We start from the raw sequence: 24327 nt of genomic DNA on the forward strand, positions 1-24327 counted from the left end.
CCTCCTTTAAAAATAAGAAGGTGGCAGGAATGTCTGCCTGGGGGAAGGGGGTGTTTTCTCACCAATACACCCCCCTTCCCCCGCTGCGCACGTCTAACATGGAGACAGAGAACACTGCTGCAGTTGCCTCTCTCCCCACCCCGTCTCAGTGCAATTATGTTTGATACAAAACTGCGCCCATCCATTCAGGCCTCCATGCCAACAACATGGTGTAATCCACACCGATTATTTTAAGTCCTAGATTTCACCCCCAAACAATGTTGTGTCTATGGCAGCTGCCTGTACTGCCTACCACCAGTGGTGCCGAGAGAGGGGGGGAGAGGGTGCAAATAAGCCGGGCCTAGGTCTAATAGAGGGGCCCAGTGAGGGTCCAATAGGGTCCCAGGCCCCCTACCTCTTACCTGGCAGTAGCAGCTGCAGCTCTTCTCCTCAGCTCAGCACACACCGCTGTGTACTGGGCTGCAGTGTGGCCATGGAGGTGCTTAAATACAATTTTTTTGAGAATTCTTTTCTAAGGGTACATGACCACACCTCCTGTGATTAGGCCACACCCCTTAAAGTACCTAGGCCCAGCCCGGCTCTCGACTGCCCTGCCTACCACTGATTCTTGCCGCATGTGATAACATTCACTATTACATTATTTATTTATTTTTTAGTTTGAAGCCCGATCTTCCTAGGAAAATAAACCCTTGCTGGCTGCCCTAAGGCTGCTTGGCACTATGGTTGGTGGACCACATGCTGAGTGTCCCACCAATGTTTCCAATACCAGTCATTTCTTTCATTTGGCAATCTTTACTGATGTATTTCCGATGAGCTGCAAACTCGTTTCTTTTTGGCAGGATTTTGAGGCCAGTTATCTGAAATATTAGATATTTCTGGCTGTAACATGGCGACTGCGCCATCTGAAAGCACCCATGTGTTTCACTACATAATTTAAAAAAATACACTGCAAAAAAAAAACAACAGATAGCTTTTTGCTGTCCGGTGAAAATCGTGACATAGCCTAAGGCTATTAACATTCCTCCAAAAATCTTCATTGCGGTATATTGAGAAATCTATAGACCATTAATAATTTTAGAATCTGAATAGATCATAGAGATTATTCAGGTCTGTTTGTACCAGAATAAGTTTTCAGAAACTACTCTCATCAGAAAGTAATCTTGGCTCTGAAAAGTTTGAACTATTTTACCAGTGATGTCATTGTGCCCTCTGGTGGATTTCTGTAGTACTGCATGTTGTCTAGAAGGCCATTAATACTGGTTCCTTCTCAAGTGTAGGCAGTAGGTTTGATAAAAGAATACAGTGTAGGTGTTTTGGTCCTACACGTACTGTTTGTATTAATTCATTGCTCTCAGTATATTAAGTTTGCTCTCAGTCACTATAACCAGGGGCGGATTGGCCATAGAGCTCACCAGGAAGATTCCTGGTAGGCCGACGTGTCCCTGGGCCTGTTTTACGTATTTTCATGTGGCTCCACCCCCCACATGATCACCGCACTCAGTACACTGCATTGTCCCCATTCATTCTGTTATTCCATTTATGCAGAACAGCAACTGTCATCCATTGATGCTGCCATGGCTAGACGGTATGTTCTACCTCTTGTGCTGCCCATATCGGGCCACTTCTACAAATTTTTGCAAGATAACTTTAGTTCCCAATTCGTCCCTGGTCTGCAGCAAAAGATGCTAGGAAGGCCACAATTGCGTACAATTAGGTCCTATAAGGAGTGATCCTGCCCCCTCAACAGACCACACCCCCATTAGGGCTGCCTCCATAAATTTCCCAGGCTGGTTTTCCATCCCAATCCGTCCCTGACTATAACACCCCATAATTGGATATATCTTGCTCCTTATTTATGTGTTTTTAAGGAATACCTTCGTAGGTAACAATATTAGAACTTCTTGTGTCGTCAGCGATAGAGATGTCAGGAAGGTAACCTGCTGATTGGTGGGAAAATTATTGGCTTCTTCTTTGAAAGATTAAGATTGAGGTGGTGACCCGACAAGAAGTAACGGCAGAAAGACCTTCACAGTATCACAGATGGTCAGAGATCAGGAGAGCGTAGGTAAATGTGGGTATCCTTCATATAGAGATGATACTGAAATCCAGATGAGTTTATTACTTTTCCAAGCGAGAGCAGAGGACCTAGGCCTGAGCCTTATGGTTCTGCAACTGATGACACAAGTAGAGTAGTACCGCTTTCAGATCGCTAAGGCCGGGTCGCACCTGGGAATTGAAAACCGGTCCTTCCCGGGTGTGACCCGGCATTGGACCCTGAGAACTGACTTCCCGACCCGGCCGAGTCGGGTTGCCATTGGAGGCAGGGACAGCGGCATCATTGGGGGGAAGCACTAGGAGATTAGATCTCTGCGCCGCCTCTCCCTATACTGTGAACGGGTATCGGGTCGCATCGACCTGGGAAACCCGTTCACACTGCACCTGACTCGGTAATAGCCCGGGAATAACCCTTCGGGAATTCGGGACTGACCTTTTCACACCGCACAGTGGCCCGTGTGGACCGGCAATATACCCGGTCGATACAGGGTTATTTGTGCGGTGTGTAAGGGTACTAGTGGATCCAGAGAAACAAACCCTGGAACAGCAATTTCATAGAGTAGGATGAGAACCATGATCTCATAAAGTTACAGATCTTAGCTCAAAAATCTCAAAATGTGAACATTTAGAAAAGTGCAATTAGAGGGAAAATGTGTCAGTAACACACCTGTGTTCCTTACTATCCTGACAGTGGCAGCTCGCTACAATCTATCTTTCACCTGGGGCAATTTACAGCTTTGTTTCTGTGGCAGTGCAACTGTGCACCACCGGCTGGAGACACCGGAGGGACTCATACACCTGAGAGGATGCTTTTCCAGATGTAGAGTGTCACAGACTGCTGCTGTTATCCCTTTACTCACAATTACTAACCATACCTATCTGAGACCTCGGTTTACATCGGGATGCTGCTCTGAGACTACTATTAAACTGATATGCTTGGTGCAATTTCCTGACCTTCAAGAAACATCTGGAAGATATACACGGTCGAGTCACATTATTATGACAACCTCCTACATTTGACGTCGGCAGTGCGTAGCCCATGAAGTACGTCATGTGTCGTGCGCTGGCTTAGTGGGTCTATAAGGTGTGCTATAGGCCGTCTGCACACACATCACTCGTTGCTGTCATGGGTAAAAAGGGGGATTTATCCAGGTTGCAGAAAGGGATGATTATCGGCTTTTTACATTTCCCGCCAGCAGTTGAATTCCCCTGTATGTGTCTCTGTGCAGATCTGCCTCCAAACTCTGGCACTTGATTAGCTCTGTCATCAGAGCCGGCCTTAGGCATAGGCAAACTAGGCAAATGCATAGGGCATTTGGTATGCTTAGGGGTACCAGCAGCTTCTGCTGATTAAAATGATATGCGGCATGCCTATATTCTGTGTGTATTCCTGGAAATCACTGTAATGTAGTATTTCATATGCAGCCGCAGTCGCACACAGAATATAGGCATGCCGCATATCATTTTAATCAGCAGAAGCTGCTTGTGTATCCTAGCCACATAGTAATGCAAATAAGATGCATTTTCAGAACAAAAGACGCCCGACGTTAGCAGAGCTGCCAGCTGACTCATGCCAGGCATCTCTTGCAGAACTAGCGGCAGTGCTAGGGGGCACCAGCCAAAATCTTGCCTAGGGCATCATATTGGTTAGGGCCGGCTCTGTCTGTCATGTTATGCTCAGGGAGCTGCCAGTACTTGTCTAATGGCCAGTTTACGTATTGGCGCATTCCCAGACTGGATATACCTTATAATGGACCCGTGTCGCCTATATACAGTGATGTAGGACCATTTTGTAGTGAAAAAAACAATGAATTTATCAATTTGCTAGAATGTGATTCCTAATTCTAGTCCTGAGGGATCCATAGCAGTGCATGTTTTCCAGATCTACTACCAGGTGCACAGGTTTAGGTATTACTGGCTGACACATTATAAAAGATCCTTAGTTGGTGTTAATTATTTAAACTTGTGCTGCTGACAGGGCCTTCGAGAGCCTGTGTACTGGGGGATGTAACCAAATTGGGGGGGGGGAGGGGGGGAGTTTGGCCATGCCCCTTCCCTCCAAAATACTAAACAAATAAATACTATTGGCCTTATGTATCATTGAGATTGCTGGCAATGGGGACACAGCACTGCCTTTCCAGCTTGACCCGTCTGGTTCCCCACCAAGTGAAGGAGTCGTGCACATGCGCAGAGTGGAAGTCACACATGCACATGGCTCAGCAGCCCATAGCTGACAGCGAGCGCTGGACCTGGCCGGGAGGTAAGTAATGCTGAATACCTGCTGCATTCATTTGTATCACAGTGATACCAAAGAAAATATGGCGCTGGTATTATTCCTCGTTAATAAATGGGGCTCTATGTGTGGTGGCAAGTGCTCTGCACCGGGGCAGCTCCTGTAACGCTTCTCGCTGGCAGTGTTGGCAGAGAAGTTACAGGTTGGGTCAAATGCACTGATTGCCCCACCTCTGGATCTGCCCTTGCTATAAAGAGAAGTACAATGAGCAGGGCGCCGTTACCTGTGCAGGAAGGCTGCCACCTCATGGCTCCATCTCCAGCTGCCACCCTTATCTCATCGCCACCTGGTTTACCATGGCAGCACCATGCTGTGTCCTCCTGCTTTATCTAGCACAACAATGGCGGACACTGATTTGCTGCATGATGCATCACTGATACATTGTCTGGTAATTACCCCATGGTGCAGGGAAAAGCTATTTAATTAAATTGCCTTTTCCCTGTGCCTAAAATCAGGAATTACTGCGTAGAAACTCACTGATTCCAGGGAAACCTGATTGTGCCCCTTTCTCCCAGACATTTGCTGGCAGCTCCTGTACAGTCTACACCACAGGTCCTCAAACTCGGTCTTTAGGACCCCACACAGTGCACGTTTTGCAGGTAACCCAGCAGGTGCACAGGTGTATTAATTACTCACTGACACATTTTAAAAGGACCACAGGTGGAGCTAATTATTTATTTTGTGATTCTGTGAGGAGACCTGCAAAACATGCACCGTGTGGGGTCCTGAGGACCGAGTTTGAGAACCTGTGGTCTACACCATCGGGCATTCACTCTCGCTAATAGAATTGCGCTGCCTCCTGTAAATATCCATGGGGAGTAACTGAATACGCCGATAAAGGCCATCTTCTCAGTCAAATTCTGTTTTGCAGATTATTCCAGTCACAAATTACTTTTCTAATTAGGACATTTGTGAGTTTATTTGTCACTTGTGCATGTTCTATTGCTGCTATATCTAGACTGGACACTGTGACTGCTGACTCTAGAAATGCACTTTGGTCTGTTGTTCTGTGCAGGACTCCGCCCCTGTTGTGGTGTAATGCAGAGAGAAGTGGATGTGGTATATCTGAGGGGTGGGGCTAGTGTAGGCGGTGCTGCTGGTTTTGCAGGAACAAGACGGTGTGTAGCAGCAGCTATGGTCAGTACTCAGTGTTTATAGCAGCAGGGTGGGTTACAGTATGTAGTGTTACATGTGTGATGTTCTGTATGCAGGCTGGTGGTATTATCATGTATTGGTGCACAGTTATAGTGGAAACTGCTCTGCAGCTCATTGTCATCAGAGCCGACCCTAGCCAATTTGATGCCCTAGGCAAAATTTTGGCTGGTGCCCCCTAGCATCGCCGCTAGTTCTGCATCTGACCCAGCAACACTCAGGCAGTGGGGCCCACCAGGGGTTTGCCCTGTGCCCCTGTGGGCTAGTTCAACCCTGCATAATGCCCATAATACACATAATTCCAGATAGTAATGCACCTTACACATATGAACCACATTAGTAATGCCCATAATATACATATTTCCACAACAGCAATTCACCTTACACATATGCCCCACATTAGTAAATAACGCAACGCAACTCTCTGACTATGTTACAGTACTGGATGGCAGGGGAATTTTACGGCATGGACTGACTGAGAAATAAAGTGTGGGGAGAACACTGCCCATGTTATATCCCTGCAGACACCTGAGGTTTGCACAGGGATAAGGGACACAGGATAGCAGGGTCCCCCTCTCCCATGTGCACAAGAAGTATAGGTGATGTCAGGTTTCTGTGAAGCAGTCTTCCACAATACACATGTGGTATCATAAGGAGCCATCCAGTAATAACCTTATATAGTCAGTGAAAGTGTCACAGGTCCAGGAATTGCAGTTACTTGGCTTCTGCTGTCTAAGGTCTCACAAGTCAGGGGCATTCAAGCATGTCGGAGGGAGTTCAAGGGAGTGTGCATTCTATTTGATAAATGTAAACAGCAGTGTATACAAGTACTGATTGAATACATTTGGAAAGTAACAGTTAGTTTGCAGACTATCCCTTCCAGCATGAGATACTGCAGGGACATGCTTGGATGCCCCTAGACATGCTTGAATGCCCTAGGCAAATGCCTAGCCTGCCTATAGCTAAGGCTGGCTCTGATTGTCATTATGGAGCAGTTTACATGTTATTGCAGAGACTTTACAATCCAGAAAGTGAATGAACGTGAAACGATGTGGCTAGTACAAAATGCCAGAGCTCTGTATGTGGGAGACTTTTACATTGGATCCAGATAATAGGTCAACCCCATATGGTTGACATGCATTAGGCCGACCGGTTCAAAGGTTGACATATAAAAGCATACCTCCCAACATGACCCTCTCCAGGAGGGACAGAATGCTCTGCTTCTGGACTTCTCTCTTAATGGATGATTGTCCTCACCTGTGGTGACACACCTTTCTTATCCATTAACTTGTTCAAAACAGGTGCCGGCAATCTTCAATTAAGAGAAAAGTCCAGAAACAGAGCATTTTGTCCCTCCTGGAGAGGGTCATGTTGGGAGGTATGATAAAAGGTTGACACTGCTTAAGGTCGACAGGTACAGAAGGTCGTCGGGTTCAAATAGTCGACACACATATAGTTGACACAAGTTTTTTGGGATTTTTAAAATGATGTTTTTTCAACTTTTCATCATTTACTATCTCTGTAGACTGCGATTGGGAATAGCACCCTGCGCTGAGCGGGGCGGTAGTGAAGCGAAGCACCTTGCCTGAAGTGTAGTGAGCAAAGCGGTACACTCATTTGGGTAACATAGCAGTCAGGGCTGTAACTAGGTGTGTACCGATGGTGCCTTGCCCACAGCACAAATGCACCGAGGGCGCACCATCTGGCAGCAACCAACCCCCCCCCCCCCCCCTTCCCGTACAACCATCATGTCCAGTGAGTCAGTACTCAGTAGTACTGAAAGCGCCACTGATGCCGCTATGCAAGGGACGGGGAGTGATGCCGCACATCCCCCCTCCCGTTATCCATCACTGAGACCCGCCGCCTATGCAATGTAGTGGGAGCGCTACCACAGGCGGCAGGTCTCAGAAATGAGTGTCTGTGAGTCGCCGGATGGCCCCCACTGCCTCTCTCCAGCTGCTGCCTCTGGAAGGGACGAGGAGCGGTGGTGCAGGCGCTATGTGGCAGCAGACCGCCCCCACCCCCGCATCCCGTTATTCTATCAGTGAGACCCGCCGCTGCCTGTGCATGGGAGAGGGAACGCCAGGCGGCAGTGGAAGCCCTGTATGCCCCCCCCAGGTGAGAGACAGACACACACAGTCACACACACACACCCCTCCCCCTGCTGTAATATTTAAATAGGGGCTCACACACCCACCCATGTGTAAAAAACTGCTGCCGTAATGTGTAAAAGGGAGCCCTGTGGTCACGCCCCTTCCCCATGAAGCCACGCCCCTATATTTTTTGGCGCGCGCATTGGCCCTATCTTATATATGGTGAGGGGGGGGTTCAATGCTGTTTCTTGCACACAGCGCTAAAATGTCTAGTGACGGCACTGATAGCAATGACAACCCAAAAAAACCCATCAACTTGTGTCGTCCTTTTAATCATGTTCATATGTTGCATGTCGACCATATGGGGTCACCTTATTAAATGTCGACCTAATACTAGTAGGGCTCAGTCTGATTATACTATTCCTTAGAATGTAATCGGAAGCTCTTTGCACAGGGGATTTCCAAAATAAACACATCTTATACTGGGTACACACTGGCCGATATATTGGCCCTTCTATTGAGCAGCCGATCTATCGCTGGCACGTCGGCCAGTGTGTACCAACAATATGTCTGTGAACACCGCTGTTCACAGACATATCGCTTTGGCCCTGCAGCACACATGATGACCAATATATCTACAGATTTATTGGTGCATTGTTGTGTGCGTACGAGCGGTCACGTACACACGCTACAGCAACTAGCGGTGATTGACGGCTCAACTGGGCGGGCGCATATTAATGACTACTCAGTTCATCACGACAGTCTCGACGGATGCACAAACATTGCCTGGTCTGGCTATAGATATATCTGCAGATCAGTTGATCTACAGACCTATCTATCAGTGTGTACCCAGCTTTAGGGACATATTCAACTGTGCGCGTGATTTTTTTTCTGGCAGCCGCTGGGTTTTTCCTATTCAATTGCAGGAAAAATGAGACCAGGCGATATCTATGAAATCATTATTTTTAGGAAAATTCAGCAGGACTTCCTGTGGCACCCCCACCCCACTCCAAATGACTAATTTAGCAATTGGAAGTTTCCAATTAGCTTAATTAGTCATGAATTGCTCACCTTCCGAAACAGTGTCTGCTTACTCCAACCTGTCTGGATTCAGTAGTCTGCAGCAGGGTGTGTGATTAATACGTGTATGTGTAAGTATATATGAGTGTGTGCATGAGTGAGAAACCCCCCCCCCCTTCCCCCTCCTTCCCCTTGTATGTACAGAGGCAGCAGCAGGAAGAACTACATTTTCTAGCAGCCCCCTCCCCAGTAGAAAAATTGAGGTGAGCTCACCGGGAGCCGTGGAGAACACGGGACTGGTAAGTATAATACTTTTTTTTTTTTTTTTTTTTAATTCTCACACAGCAAGATTTTTTAAGCAGAAAACACTGCATGCATTTTTTTTTTTTGGATACCTCTGGTATCGTGAGCGCACATACCCACAGAGATCCGCAAGGTTTTATTGCAGTCAAAACCTCACACTCAACTGGAAACCCCCCTTAAAGTATGTAATTTATGCTATTTGCACTCCGTACAGCACAGGCACTTTGGGGGTCATTCTGACCTGATCGCACGCTGCCGTTCATCGCAGCGATCAGGTCAGAAGTGCACATGCGCTGTGCGATGCTTTTGTACTTCTACGGGGGGGGGGGGGGGCCTGACATGCGGGGCGGACTAGCCCTGTGCTGGGTGTCCCTCCACATGTCAGTGTGCCTGATCGTAGCCCTGCAAAATTTTGCAGGGCTACGATCAGGTCTGAATTAGGCCATTTGTCTCTTCTGTCAGTGTGCACGGCTGTGAGAGCCCACTGGGTGGTACTAGTGATAATAGTGTGTGGTGACCAGTCCTCTCCTTCTAGAGGCAAAGAGCAGAAGTCCTAACTGATTTCTAGAAGAGAGCTGGAAGCTGTCATCAAGACTGTTTAACAGTTACCGCTGCCCTGGGCCCTAGGAAAATATAAATCTTATATTTACCACATGCTTATTAAAACCCCCACCTTTGTGTAACTGTCCATGTTGCAAGCGTATCAATGCTTGAGCACAGGTGGCTTAATTAGTACATCAGTCATTTTGATTTAACCATCTGTGCTCAAGGATATCCTGAAAATCTGGATTGTTGGTGTGTCTTGAGGACTGAGTTTGAGCAGCACTGCTCTAAGCATCTTTCTACTTGTATACAGGAGAACATTGGAGCAAATGAATGTGTGTGTGTGTATGTCACATACGCCAAAATGCGCTGAGTGGACGTTTCCTGTCCTGTGGTTGTCTCATTTGGACATCAGATAAGTGCTCTTATTGTCTTTTAGGGGGTATATACCAAAGTTCAGAGATAGATACAATTGTGAGAGATGAAATACTAGCCAGTCAGATTCTACCTTACATTTTACTGGTGTGAGGAGGGGGGATGTATTAAGCCTTGGAGAGTTGTAAAGTAAAGAGAGATAAAGTACCAGCCAATCAGCTACTAACTACCATGTTACAGGCTGCGTTTGAAAAATAACAGTTAGGAGCTGATTGGTTGGTACTTTATCTCTCTCCACTTTTTTAATCTCTACAGGGCTTAGTACATCGGCCCCTGGGTTTGAAAAATGACAGTTTGTAGCTAATTGGTTGGTACTTTCTCACAATGTTATCTCTCTCAAAGGTTTGATAAATACCCTCCTTAATCTTACGTTTGTAACTAAAGCTGGGTACACGATAACCGATGCCTTATTACGGTCATACCTAGAAAAGGTACAATTCTGACTTGACCCTACTGACATACTTCGTAACCTGATTCTATTTGATTCTCAGACTGAGAGTTCTTGCGATTTGGTATCAGAAAAGTGTGACATAGAATCATTCATAGAAGAATATGCTGGGGAGCCCCTGTATCAGCGGAAGCTGAAGGTAAATGTTTTTAGACAATGTGCTGACTTCCAGATTAATAGTTTCTGTAATCCTCACATTTATTTGCTTTTGCTAAAATCTGTGCTTTAAGAACCCTTATCACATGATAAAATTGCTGATTGGACAGAGTTGAGGTATGGCTAATTCTTCCCTAATTTCCAAATGAAGGCAATATAAACCATAGTTCTGGTGATATCTTGGCCATTTTTCAGAACGGCTGGTCCCATTTTGCCTTCTGAAAACTGGGAGTATTGCTAATAGTGATTCTTATTCCCTCCATCCCCTTTTGGTCCTTTTTGTTCACTTTATTACCTATTGAGTTCTGGTGGGGGGAGTAGGGTGCTTTCACCAGGGTGCCAATCCAGACCATCCTGGTCCAGGTGTGAGTCTGGATTGGCCACATGGCTCTACTTCAATACCATTCAGTTGCCATTACTTTATTGGCTTTGGACTGGCCACATGACATTTACGTTGGGCTGTCATGATCCCATCTTCAGAAATAACAAATTTGCAAAAATCTCAGACTTTTTTCACATGGTCATTATGGGGTATTGTGTGTAGAATTTTGAGGACAAAAATGTATTTATTCCAGTTTGGAATAAGGCTGTAACATAACAAAATGTGGAAAAAGTGAAGTGCTGTGAATACTTTCCGGATGCACTGTATGTTGCACATGGAAGAGGTGTTTTAGGGTAAATGGTGGTCATCAATAGCAAAGACATCTACAAATAGCCTTGGTACACACCAGTGGCCTGATGGAGGCTTGGCTCTATGTGGCGGATCCCAGAAGCGCTATCCATAGCCCTTTTAAACACTTGGGTCATTTATGAACCGGTGAAAAGGCAGTGGCAAGCACTTGGGATGCTGCTCTTGGATTTGTTCTGACCCCAAGGATTTCACTGTGTTGTCTTTAAGCCACAGGATGACTTCCCACCGGCTGATGGGAGGAGCTCAGGTGGTTACTAGCTTTGTGGGACAATGCGAAAAAGAAGACTTTGTAATTTAGTCATCTTGTCCTGCAAGGTCATACAAAAAAATAAGAGATGGGAGGAACAATTTCATGGATGGTGCAGGAGGGCCTTTCCACAAATGCAAATAAGATCCACAACTGAATGCCTCAGAGTTCGTACATCTGAGGTGGGGATTTCCAGCTTTCAAAGTAGGACCTTTTCAGTCATGTCATGAAATATCACCTGCGCTCTTATATACAGTAGGTGCAGCTATGTTCACAGGTGGCAATCACCAACCACCTTACCAAGACCTCGGAAATACAACAATAGAACAAGCGCTCCCTACATAATGGCATGAAATAGAATGACTCTGAAAAACTTATTTATATAGTCTATATACTGTATAAAGCAAATCCTGTCTTCCAAAACAAATTCAATTCAATTAAAAGCCGACATACTAAGAAATATATATAATTCAATTGCAATCGCATTGCTGGGTGGCAGTTATCATGCTGGAGGGACCGGCATGCGATCATATGCAGTTGCGGTTTTGCTATTTTAGCAAAATCGCAACTGAAGCTGAATTAGGCCTTATGGGCCTAATTCAAGGTTGATTGCAAAACAACATTTTCTTCTAATGGGCAAAACCATGTGCACTGCAGGTGGAGCAGATATAACATGTGCAGAGAGAGTTACATTTGGGTGGGGTATATTGTTTCTGTGTATGGTAAATACTGGCTGCTTTATTTTTACACAGCGATTCAGATTTCAGGTTGAACACACCCCACCCAAATCTAACTCTCTAAGCACATGTTATATCTGCCCCACCTGCAGTGCAACATGGTTTTGCCCAAATCCTTTTAGGAACAGCAATTGCAATGGTGAAACCAGACAGCTATAATTAAAAAAAAAAAAAAAAATGCACCAAAGGGGGAGGAGCATCAAAATATTATTTATAACAATGCAGTATATTTTTTCCCCTTGGTTTTGGAAAGAAACTGAAGTTTATTTATAGTCATCCAATAGTTTCTTGATTATTAAGATTCTTAAAATTGTATGTGGTGGAGTTTAGTGTGTGTGTGTATTTGTGTATGTGGTGGTGTTTATTGTGTCTGTTTCTGTTAAAACCTGGAGAACTACATTAACCGGTTTTGTTTATCCCATCGGTAACTTGGGATGTGAGATAGTCACAGAGACAGGACATGTCCATTGGGCAACTTTTCACTGACCTCTGTTTTGATAGCCACCATCTTTTTCAGAGTGCTAGCTCAAACATTTCCGAATTATTTGTTGCCCTTATTTTGACCCGTGGTTCCTACTTGTGTATTCACGGTTTCATTTTTAATCCAGGACCTCCAGGCCACATACGGCGCTGTCCGTAAAATGCGAGCTGATGGCAGCTGTTTCTATAGAGGCCTGGGCTTTGCCTATTTAGAGTCTTTGCTTGGTAAACAGCAGGAAATTCTCAGGTGAGTGTAACCAGAGACATCCCTTTTGTGATCCCAATTTTAACAAACCATTTCTTGGTGGTACACGTCTATTACTCATAGCCAAAGAGCACTCTGGAGCATGTTCTAAGGCTCGTAGTGAAGCATACTTGCCTACCTGACCCTCTCCATGAGGGAGAAAATGCTCTGTTCCTGGACTTTCCTGGTAATGTATGATTGCCATCACCTGTGGTGAAACACATCACATCAATTAACTAGCTCACCACAGGTGATGGCAATCATACATTACCAGGAAAGTCCAGGAACAGAGCCTTTTCTCCCTCATGGAGAGGGTCAGGTAGGCAAGTATGTAGTGAAGGGCAACAGGTATTTCAGAAGATGCACCAGGCATTTAGTGTAAAATAATTAATTAGAAATTATCCCCAGCTGGTGAAACAAATCGCTTGAAAACTGCTACAATTGTTCATTGTGTCCCCCATTGTGATCAAGTTTCCATTTGAAGAACGGCATTCTCTATAGCAGCACATAACATGTCAGGTGGAATAACTTGTGAATGATCGCTAATGATGCCTTTTAGACCTGACTGGGTTTTACATCATTCCTGATGCACTTGGTTCTTCAAATACCCCCACATCCAAAAGTCACATTGGGTGAGGTCTGGTGATTGGGGTAGCTAAGAGGTCTGAAAGCGGCTGATGACTCGTTGTTAAAGTGTTTGCTAAGCAGTATTTAAACACAACGGATGATATGGGGCAATGTACCATCAAACAATGGCAAGCGCATCCTCAGGAGTTCTTGTTGTCCAAGTTTCTTTTTTCTTTTGAACCTTAGAACTCGCTCTTAAGTAGTGGTACCTTTAATTTGAAGAGCCCTGTACATCAGCCAATAACTTTTATGCTGTTAGTTCCTAACTGGCTAAGTCTTTGAAACCTGGGGAAGGGGAGGGTTATGGCGAGGTAATATTGTCCTTACTTGTGAGTCTTTCTGTATAATGCATTATTCCAGGCCAAGCAACACTGCATCAAATCTCTGTATCAGTCTGAGGAAGTGCTTCTCAAAGTTTATGATGTGAGGGACAAACCACTTGTTCCCCAGTGTGCCAGGAGTTGATATAGGGTTAAAAGCATACTTGCCTACCTGACCCTCTCCATGAGGGAGAAAATGCTCTGTTCCTGGACTTTCCTGGTAATGTATGATTGCCATCACCTGTGGTGAGCTAGTTCATTGATAAGAAAGGTGTTTCACCACAGGTGATGGCAATCATACATTACCAGGAAAGTCCTGGAACAGAGCATTTTCTCCCTCATGGAGAGGGTCAGGTAGGCAAGTATGGTTAAAAGGTAGGGGATGGGGGGAAGCCTGGACTGCACAGCCTATTACTAAAGATATTAAGAGGTACTATCATTCTGAGGCTTCTAATACTATGCTGGAGGAAGAGAGATGCAGATGCACACTCCTAGCATTAAGAAACTGATAGTAAGAATAATTTAAATAAACCCTCACAATTAACATGGAGTATAATTGAAGTTCTTAGCACACATTTGTGCAAATATGCGGGCCCATGTACTGCGACCAGGTGACTTCATCACATGGGGCCATAACATTCCTAATACTATCACGTTATAGAAATGTATCCAGGACTTAGCTCTAAAGAGTGCCCTTATCAATGTGTGATCTGAAATGCAGGAACCTAGCTAATTAAAACACCTAACGCTAAATGGGAGGAGTGCCAATACCAGAGAAAGGAACCTTGCCTTCCAGTGTACAATATATACACAAATATAGTTTAAGTTTTTAATTGCTATCCGTGTTCTTGGTGCTAGGAGTCTGCATCTGCATTTCTCTTCCTCCAGCGCTGATATAGGGTTGGCAACTTGAGGTTTGTCACACAATCATTGGGCCTACTAATGCATGTCATATTCTTCAGTGGTCCCCACTCGGGACTTTGGAACAGGCTCGGGGTCATCACAAGGGCAGCCAAGCACTATTTGGGATATTTGGAACTAAATGGGGTTTCACACATCCTACGCCCCATGCGCTGCGCAACCAATCAGATTCTACTTCTCATTTATCTAACACCATTTAGAAGATAATACCTGGAATCTGATTGGTTGCTATGGGAAACATCCCATTTTAAATAGAACTCCCATTAGTAAATTTACCCCCAGGTGAGAAGTTGCCCATACTGTAGCAATAACTACAGTGACATTGCAGTACAGTTTCTTGGAGAAGAATTACAGATAAAACATAACTGCAATGTAGAAATCCCATACAACAATAAATTGCAAGCTATGTTTTAAGAACAAAATATCTTTCAGATGTAAATGAAACCAATATGGTATAATACAGTGGTTCTCAACCTCGGCCTTCAAGTACCCCCAACACGTTATGTTTTCCAGGTCTCCTCACAGGATTTTGCAAGTGAAATAATTTGCTCCACCTGTGGGTCTTTTATAATGTGTCAGTGAGTAATGAATACACCTGTTCACCTGCTAGGTGACCTGGAAAACATGAACTGTTGGGGGTACTTGATGACCGAGGTTGAGAACCAGTGGTATAATAAGATTTTACTTACCGGTAAATCTATTTCTCGTAGTCCGTAGAGGATGCTGGGACTCCGTAAGGACCATGGGGAATAGACGGGCTCCGCAGGAGATAGGGCACTTAAAGAAAGCTTTGGACTCTGGGTGTGCACTGGCTCCTCCTTCTATGCCCCTCCTCCAGACCTCAGTTAGGGAAACTGTGCCCAGAGGAGATGGACAGTACGAGGAAGGATTTTTGTAAATCTAAGGGCGAGATCCATACCAGCCACACCAATCACACCGTATAACTTGTGATACACTACCCAGTCAACAGTATGAACAACAACATAGCCTCGGTTAAACCGATAAACTATAACATAACCCTTATGTAAGCAACAACTATATACAAGTCTTGCAGAAGAAGTCCGCACTTGGGACGGGCGCCCAGCATCCTCTACGGACTACGAGAAATAGATTTACCGGTAAGTAAAATCTTATTTTCTCTAACGTCCTTGAGGATGCTGGGACTCCGTAAGGACCATGGGGATTATACATAAGCTCCCAAACGGGCGGGAGAGTGCGGATGACTCTGCAGCACCGATTGAGCAAACATGAGGTCCTCCTCAGCCAGGGTATCAAACTTGTAGAACTTTGCAAAGGTGTTTGAACCCGACCAAGTAGCAGCTCGGCACAATTGCAATGCCGAGACCCCTCGGGCAGCCGCCCAAGAAGAGCCCACTTTCCTAGTGGGATGGGCCTTAACCGATTTAGGCAATGGCAAACCTGCCGTAGAATGCGCCTGCTGAATCGTATTACAGATCCAGCGAGCAATAGTCTGCTTTGAAGCAGGAGCGCCAACCTTGTTGGCCGCATACAGAACAAACAGAGCTTCAGTCTTCCTGATTCTAGCCGTTCTGGTCACATAAATCTTCAAAGCCCTGACTACATCCAGGGACTCGGAATCCTCCAAGTCCTGTGTATCCACAGGCACGACAATAGGTTGGTTCACATGAAAAGATGAGACCACTTTTGGCAGAAAGTGAGGACGAGTCCTCAACTCTGCCCCATCCACGTGAAAAAACAAGTATGGGCTTTTATGTGATAAAGCCGCCAATTCTGAAACACGTCTTGCCGAAGCCAATGCCAACAACATGACCACCTTCCACGTGAGGTATTTCAACTCCACAGTTTTGAGTGGTTCAAACCAAGGTGACTTGAGGAAACGTAACACCACGTTAAGATCCCAAGGCGCCACCGGAGGAACAAAGGGAGGCTGAATATGCAGCACACCCTTCACAAAAGTCTGTACTTCAGGAAGAGAGGCTAATTCTCTTTGAAAGAAAAATGGATAAGGCCGAAATTTGGACCTTTATGGACCCTAATTTTAGGCCCAAAGTCACTCCTGTTTGAAGGAAGTGAAGTAGACGGCCCAAATGGAACTCCTCCGTAGGAGCAGCTCTGGCCTCACACCAAGAAACATATTTTCGCCATATACGGTGATAATGTTTTAACGTCACGTCTTTCCTAGCCTAAATCAGGGTAGGAATGACCTCCGGAATCCCTTTTTTTCCGCTAGGATCTGGCGTTCAACCGCCATGCCGTCAAACGCAGCCGCGGTAAGTCTTGGAACAGACAGGGCCCCTGCCGCAGCAGGTCCTGCCTTAGAGGAAGAGGCCCTGGATCTTCTGTGAGCAACTCTTGCAGCTCCGGATACCAAGTCCTCCGTGGCCAATCTGGAAAAATGAGGATTGTTCTGACCCTGCTTATTCTTATTATTCTCAACACTTTGGGTATGAGAGGAAGAGGAGGAAACACATAGACCGATCTGAACACCCAAGGTGTCACCAGAGCGTCTACCGCTACCGCCTGAGGGTCCCTTGACCTGGCGCAATACCGCTTTAGCTTTTTGTTGAGACGGGATGCCTTCATGTCTATTTGAGGCAGTCCCCACCAACCCGTGATCTGTGCGAAGACTTCTTGATGAAGTCCCCACTCCCCGGATGCAGGTCGTGCCTGCTGAGGAAGTCCGCCTCCCAGTTGTCCACCCCCGGGATGAACACTGCTGATAGCGCGCTTACATGGCCTTCCGCCCAGCGTAGAATCCTGGTCGCTTCTGCCATGGCCACTCTGCTCCTCGTTCCGCCTTGGCGGTTTATATGAGCCACTGCCGTGACATTGTCTGACTGAATCAGAACCGGTTTTTCCCGAAGCAATTCCTCCGCTTGACGCAGGGCGTTGTATATGGCCCTCAACTCCAGGACGTTGATGTGGAGACAAGTCTCTAGATTTGACCAGAGACCTTGGAAATTTCTTCCCAGTGTGACTGCTCCCCAGCCTCGGAGGCTTGCGTCTGTGGTCACCAGGACCCAGTCCTGAATGCCGAACCTGCGACCCTCTAGTAGGTGAGCACTGTGCAGCCACCACAGGAGAGATACCCTGGTCCTGGGAGACAGGGTGATCCTTCGATGCATTTGTAAATGGGACCCGGACCACTTGTCCAAGAGGTCCCATTGAAAAGTCCTCGCATGGAACCTGCCGAAAGGGATGGCCTCGTATGAAGCCACCATCTTTCCCAGGACCCGCGTGCAATGATGCACTGAAACCTGTTTTGGTTTTAATAGGTTCCTGACCAGGGCAATGAGCTCCTGAACCTTTTCGACCGGAAGAAAAACCTTTTTCTGGTCTGTGTCTAGAATCAGGCCCAAAAAAGTTAGACGCGTTGTAGGGACTAGCTGGGACTTCGGTATATTGAGAATCCAGCCGTGTAACTGCAACGTCTTCATGGACAGAGACACGCTGTCCAGCAACTTCTCCCGAGATCTCGCCTTTATGAGGAGATCGTCCAAGTATGGGATAATTGTGACCCCCTGCCTGCGCAGGAGCACCATAATTTCCGACATTAAAAAAGATATATATATATATATACAGAATCCGGCGCTATTGTTGTAGTGAACACGCCTGCTGCTATGTCCAAAAGGCTGGGTTCACAGCCTGAACAACAACATACAAAAAATACAAGGACAGCGCTGGCACATTCACATTAAAATAATGCTTTTAATAACCCATATAAAACATTCAGCTATACAATATTTCTATTAGATATAATTAAAATATACAATTCATACCATATGGCTATCTTGTGTTGCCAACCAGAGAATATTACACACTCCCAACTATATATAATAGCATGCAGCTAAACACTTAACCTGAGCAATCTCATACAACCCTATTGTCACAATTGTAACCTTTTTTGTCAGCCTGTAACAATAGTAGCTGATGTTTATAATCTGGTGCCTGTGTAGCTGTTTAACAAGCCTCCATTTATATTTCAAGTGGCAGTTCTTTGAGTGCACAATTTATAAAGCGGTCTCTACACGGAGTTTCCCCGTATACTTAGGCTGGTATTAGATGTTATTTCCAGCTTTATAGTTATTCAAAGTCCCCGCTCATCAGAGCCATAGGAATGTTCATCTGCGTGTTAATTTGCAGCTTTACACGTGCTTAAATACCTCTCTCGGCTGTTGCCTCCAAAACTAGCCTTATCCGGAGTCCACCGTATGATGGATAACAGGTAAGATGTCCAATCCTTTGCATGTAAGGTAGCTGCCTCTGGCCGGCCGGCACTTACTTGGTATATCCAACTCTCCTTGCAGTAATTATGACAAACGCGTTTCTCCGCTTAAAGTTCCATCAGCGGCTTCATCTGTGTCTATTGTTATACTGCAGATACTCAGGGCTTTTTTATATCTTGCGCTGCTCGGTTCGCGCATGCGTGTATACTGTTGCGGTTCATGACTCACTTTGATTACATTCCCGCATTCTCATTTACGGGATTCTATGCGTTCCATACCAGTGTAGCTCATCTAATTTATACAGCTATTCGAGCTGCATCCTCCCACTACAACATATATATGTCAGGGAATCTCATAGATAGTTGAATGATATATCTTTCTATAGAAGACTGACCCACAATCCCACGCCCTGTTCCAAAGAGAATATAATGATCTTCTGGATGTGGCATATGTGGGGGGAGCAATTTCCAAGGAGGTAATGAATTTTCTTATTTGTGCACATCCTATCACACCCACTTTTTATTATTTGCCCAAAATTCACAAAACACTTTCACATCCACCTGGGCGCCCTATTATTTCGGGGGTGGGTTCTCTCACTAATAATTTATCTTGTTTTGTTGATCATTATTTGCAAAGACACGTAGAGAGTTTACAATCACACATCAAGGATACACAGCATTTTTTTGAATTTAATTAATAAAATTGAGTGGAAGGAGAATTATTATTTATTAACGTGTGACGTGGAATCATTATACTCAAATATCCCTCATGACCAAGGTGTAGAGGCAATTGAATATTATTTAAAACAGCTGGAAATAACATCTAATACCAGCCTAAGTATACGGGGAAACTCCGTGTAGAGACCGCTTTATAAATTGTGCACTCAAAGAACTGCCACTTGAAATATAAATGGAGGCTTGTTAAACAGCTACACAGGCACCAGATTATAAACATCAGCTACTATTGTAACAGGCTGACAAAAAAGGTTACAATTGTGACAATAGGGTTGTATGAGATTGCTCAGGTTAAGTGTTTAGCTGCATGCTATTATATATAGTTGGGAGTGTGTAATATTCTCTGGTTGGCAACACAAGATAGCAATATGGTATGAATTGTATATTTTAATTATATCTAATAGAAATATAGTATACCTGAATGTTTTATATGGGTTATTAAAAGCATTATTTTAATGTGAATGTGCCAGCGCTGTCCTTGTATTTTTTGTATATTTCCGACATTACCTTGGTGAAAATTCTCGGGGCCATGGACAGCCCAAACGGCAACGTCTGAAATTGGTAGTGACAGTCCTGCACTGCAAATCTCAGGAACGCCTGATGAGGGGGGAATACCGGAACATGAAGGTAAGCATCCTTTATGTCCAGGGACACCATCCAATCCCCCCCCCTCCAGGCTGGCGATGACCGCCCTGAGTGATTCCATTTTGAACTTGAACCTCTTCAAGTACAGGTTCAGGGATTTTAGGTTTAAAATGGGTCTGACCGAACCGTCCGGTTTCGGGACCACAAACAGGGTTGAGTAATATCCCTCTCCTTGCTGGAGATGAGGAACTGTGACAATCACCTGTTGAATATACAATTTTTGGATTGCTGCCAACACTAGCTCCCTCTCTGACGGGGAAGCCGGCAGAGCCAATTTGAAAAACCGGCGAGGAGGCAAGTCTTCGAATTCCAGCCTGTATCCTTGAGAAACAATCTCTAATGCCCAGGGATCCACCTGCGAGTGAACCCAGACGTGGCTGAAAAACCGAAGACGAGCCCCCACTAGATCTGCCTCCCCCCGGGAAGCCCCAGCGTCATGCGGTGGACTTTGCAGATGCAGGGGAGGACTTCTGCTCTTGGGAACTAGCTGTGTGCAGCTTCTTTCCCCTGCCTTTCCCTCTGGTAACATAGGACGATCCCCGTACCTTTTTGTTTTTATTGGAATGAAAGGACTGCAGTTGATAATGAGGTGCCTTTTTTGTATGCTGCGGGGGGACATAAGGTAAGAAATTCGACTTACCAGCCGTAGCAGTAGAGACAAGGTCCGAGAGGCCGTCTCCAAACAACTCCTCCCCTTTGTAAGGCAAGGACTCCATATGCCGCTTTGAATCGGCGTCTCCCGTCTACTGTCAGGTCCACAAGAGCCGCCTAGCAGAAATAGACATAGCATTTATTCTGGAGCTTAATAAACAAATGTCTCTCTGAGCATCTCTCATATACAAGGCAGCATCTCTGATATGCTCTATGGTCATTTGAATGGCATCCCTATCTAAGGTGTCAATCTCCGTAGATAAGGAATCTGCCCATGCCACAACCGCACTACAAACCCAGGCCGACGCCATAGCTGGTCTAACAATAGTACCTGAATGAGTGTAAATGTGCTTCATGGTAATTTCCTGCCTGCGATCAGCAGGATCCTTGAGGGAAGCCGTATCCTGAGAAGGCAGTGCCACCTTTTTGGAAAAGCGTGTCAGCGCCTTGTCTACTTTAGGCGAAGATTCCCATCGTATCCTATCCGTTTGTGGAAAAGGATACGCCATAAGAATCCTTTTGGGAACTTGTGGTCTCCTATCCGGAGATTCCGAAGCCTTTTCGCACAATTCACTCAGTTCAAATGAGGACGGAAAGGTGACTTCAGGCTTTTTCCCTTTATACATGTGTACCCTCGTGTCAGGGACAGGGGGTCCCTCAGTAATATGCAAAACCTCTTTAATGGCAATAATCATGTACCGAATACCTTTTGCCACCCTTGGCTGTAATTTTGCATTTTCATAGTCGACACTAGAGTCAGTATCCGTGTCGGTATCTGTGTCATCGATCTGGGATATGGTGCGCTTCTGAGACCCCGAAGGGCCTGGCGCCACAGGGACAGGCATGTACTGGCTACCTGACTGATCCCTAGCTTCTGCCTTGTCTAACCTTTTATGCAATAGATTGACATTTGCATTCAAGACATTCAGCATATCCACCCATTCCGGTGTCGGTGTTGCTGACGGCGACATGACATTCAAGCACTCCCCCTCCACATTAAGCGAGCCTTCCTCGTCAAACATGTCGACACACGCGTATCCCCTTCAAGGCCCTTTGGAGAGACGGTGAGAGAGTATGCCAGCACACACCCCAGCGCAATGACCCTGGAGACCAACACAAAATGTTTTTCCCCCAGCTGCGCTGTATAATATGTTATCTGCCAATTATGTGCCCCCCCCCCCCCTCTCTTTTAAACACCCCTTCACTGTGTGTAAGCAGGGGAGAGTCCGGGGAGCTTCCTCTCAGCGGTGCTGTGGAGAGAAAATGGCGCTGGTGAGTGCTGAGGGAGAAGCCCCGCCCCGTCAGCGGCGGGCTTCTGTCCCGCTCAAACTTACCAAAATATGGCGGGGGCTCTTTTATATACATGTACTGTGCCCACCTGTACATGTATATTGTCTTTTGCCATAATAGAGGTGTTATATTGCTGCCCAGGGCGCGCCCCCTGCACCCTTACAGTGACCGGAGTATGTGAGGTGTATGGGAGCAATGACGCACAGCTGCAGTGCTGTGCGTTACCTCAGTGAAGCTGAAGGCTTCTGCCGCCTGACGTCTTCTGACTTCATTTCTTCTGGCTCTGTGAGGAGAACGGCGGCGCAGCTCTGGGGGTGGACGCCCAGTAAGAACCTGTGTTCACCCCCTCTCGAGCTAATGGTGTCCAGTAGCCGAGGAAGCAGAGCCCATCTTAGACAAGATGGTCTGCCCCTCTCTCCTCAGTCCCTCGATGCAGGGAGCCTGTTGCCAGCAGTGCTCCCTGTAAAAAAGTAGAAAAAAATCCAAACAAAAATGCTTCTAGGCAGAGAACTCAGGAGAGCTCTCTGCAGTGCACCCATCTTGCTCTGGGCACAGTGTAAAACTGAGGTCTGGAGGAGGGGCATAGAGGGAGGAGCCAGTGCACACCCAGAGTCCAAAGCTTTCTTAAAGTGCCCTATCTCCCGCGGAGCCCGTCTATTCCCCATGGTCCTTACGGAGTCCCAGCATCCTCAAGGACGTTAGAGAAAATGTATAACGAACCGGACTATAGAGCCAAAGTTGTATTGAAAGAGAACTAAAATGCTCTTTTAACCCCAAATGGAAATGCTAAAAGTCCAACTGCATTGGACCATTAGGTATGTTCTAAAATACTCTACTGAGGAACTAGAGTAGTTTTTTTCTTTACATCCCTCATTTACAAGGTAAACAGGGCGTAGCTAGAACTATGGGGGTAATTCAGAGTTGATCGCAGCAGCAAATTTGTTAGCAGTTGGGCAAAACCATGGAGGTCATTCCGAGTTGTTCGCTCGCAAGGCGATTTTAGCAGAGTTGCTCACGCTAAGCCGCCGCCTACTGGGAGTGAATCTTAGCATCTTAAAATTGCGAACGAAGTATTCGCAATATTGCGATTACACACCTCGTAGCAGTTTCTGAGTAGCTTCAGACTTACTCGGCATCTGCGATCAGTTCAGTGCTTGTCGTTCCTGGTTTGACGTCACAAACACTCCCAGCGTTCGCCCAGACACTCCTCCGTTTCTCCGGCCACTCCTGCGTTTTTTCCGGAAACGGTAGCGTTTTTTCCCACACGCCCATAAAACGGCCTGTTTCCGCCCAGTAACACCCATTTCCTGTCAATCACATTACGATCGCCAGAACGATGAAAAAGCCAGGAGTAAAATTACTATGTGCATAGCAAATTTACTTGGCGCAGTCGCAGTGCGGACATTGCGCATTAAGCGGAAAATCGCTGCGATGCGAAGATTTTTACCGAGCGAACAACTCGGAATGAGGGCCCATGTGCACTGCAGGGGGGGCAGATATAACCTTTGCAGGGAGAGTTAGATTTGGGTGGGTTATTTTGTTTCTGTGCAGGGTAAATACTGGCTGCTTTATTTTTACACTGCAATTTAGATTTCAGTTTGAACACACCCCACCCAAATCTAACTCTCTCTGCACATGTTATATCTGCCCCCCCTGCAGTGCACATGGTTTTGCCCAACCGCTAACAAATTTGCTGCTGCAATCAACTCAGAATTAGGCCCTATGTGTGCTAAATAGCAACATTATGATTGGGCCCTTCCCTCAATACTTCTAGAGAGACGCCGCTCTCCTCTGTTCATTCTATGCTACATAGTATTTCCCTAGTATAGGCCCGGCCAACCTGTGGCTCTCCAGCTGTTGAAAAACTACAAATCCCAGCATGCCCTGCTACAATATTACTTTTAGGTAATGCTAGAACTATGGCAGGGCATGCTGGGATGTGTAGTTTGACAACAGCTGGAGAGCCACAGGTTGGTCGGGCCTGCTTTCAATTTATGCCTCATACAGTAGTAGTGCACTAGTTCACATTATACC

The 24327-nt window shown here is 45.9% G+C and overlaps 1 protein-coding gene across 3 annotated transcripts in view; it reads left to right on the plus strand.

Moving 5' to 3' along the window:
• Positions 1–24327, plus strand: part of OTUB2 (OTU deubiquitinase, ubiquitin aldehyde binding 2) — a 125557-nt gene that overhangs the window by 73931 nt on the left and 27299 nt on the right. For 2 of the 3 annotated variants that reach the window (XM_063947585.1, XM_063947586.1), the window contains exons 7-8: positions 10386–10481; positions 12782–12900. In XM_063947585.1, the coding sequence (XP_063803655.1) occupies positions 10386–10481; positions 12782–12900 (215 nt within the window). Of the gene's footprint in view, positions 1–5371; positions 5486–10385; positions 10482–12781; positions 12901–24327 lie in introns of those variants that run through there. The other variant, XM_063947588.1, reaches the window with a different exon arrangement.

The sequence above is a fragment of the Pseudophryne corroboree genome, chromosome 12, assembly GCF_028390025.1.
Source record: "Pseudophryne corroboree isolate aPseCor3 chromosome 12, aPseCor3.hap2, whole genome shotgun sequence".
In the NCBI taxonomy this organism is placed as follows: domain Eukaryota; kingdom Metazoa; phylum Chordata; class Amphibia; order Anura; family Myobatrachidae; genus Pseudophryne; species Pseudophryne corroboree.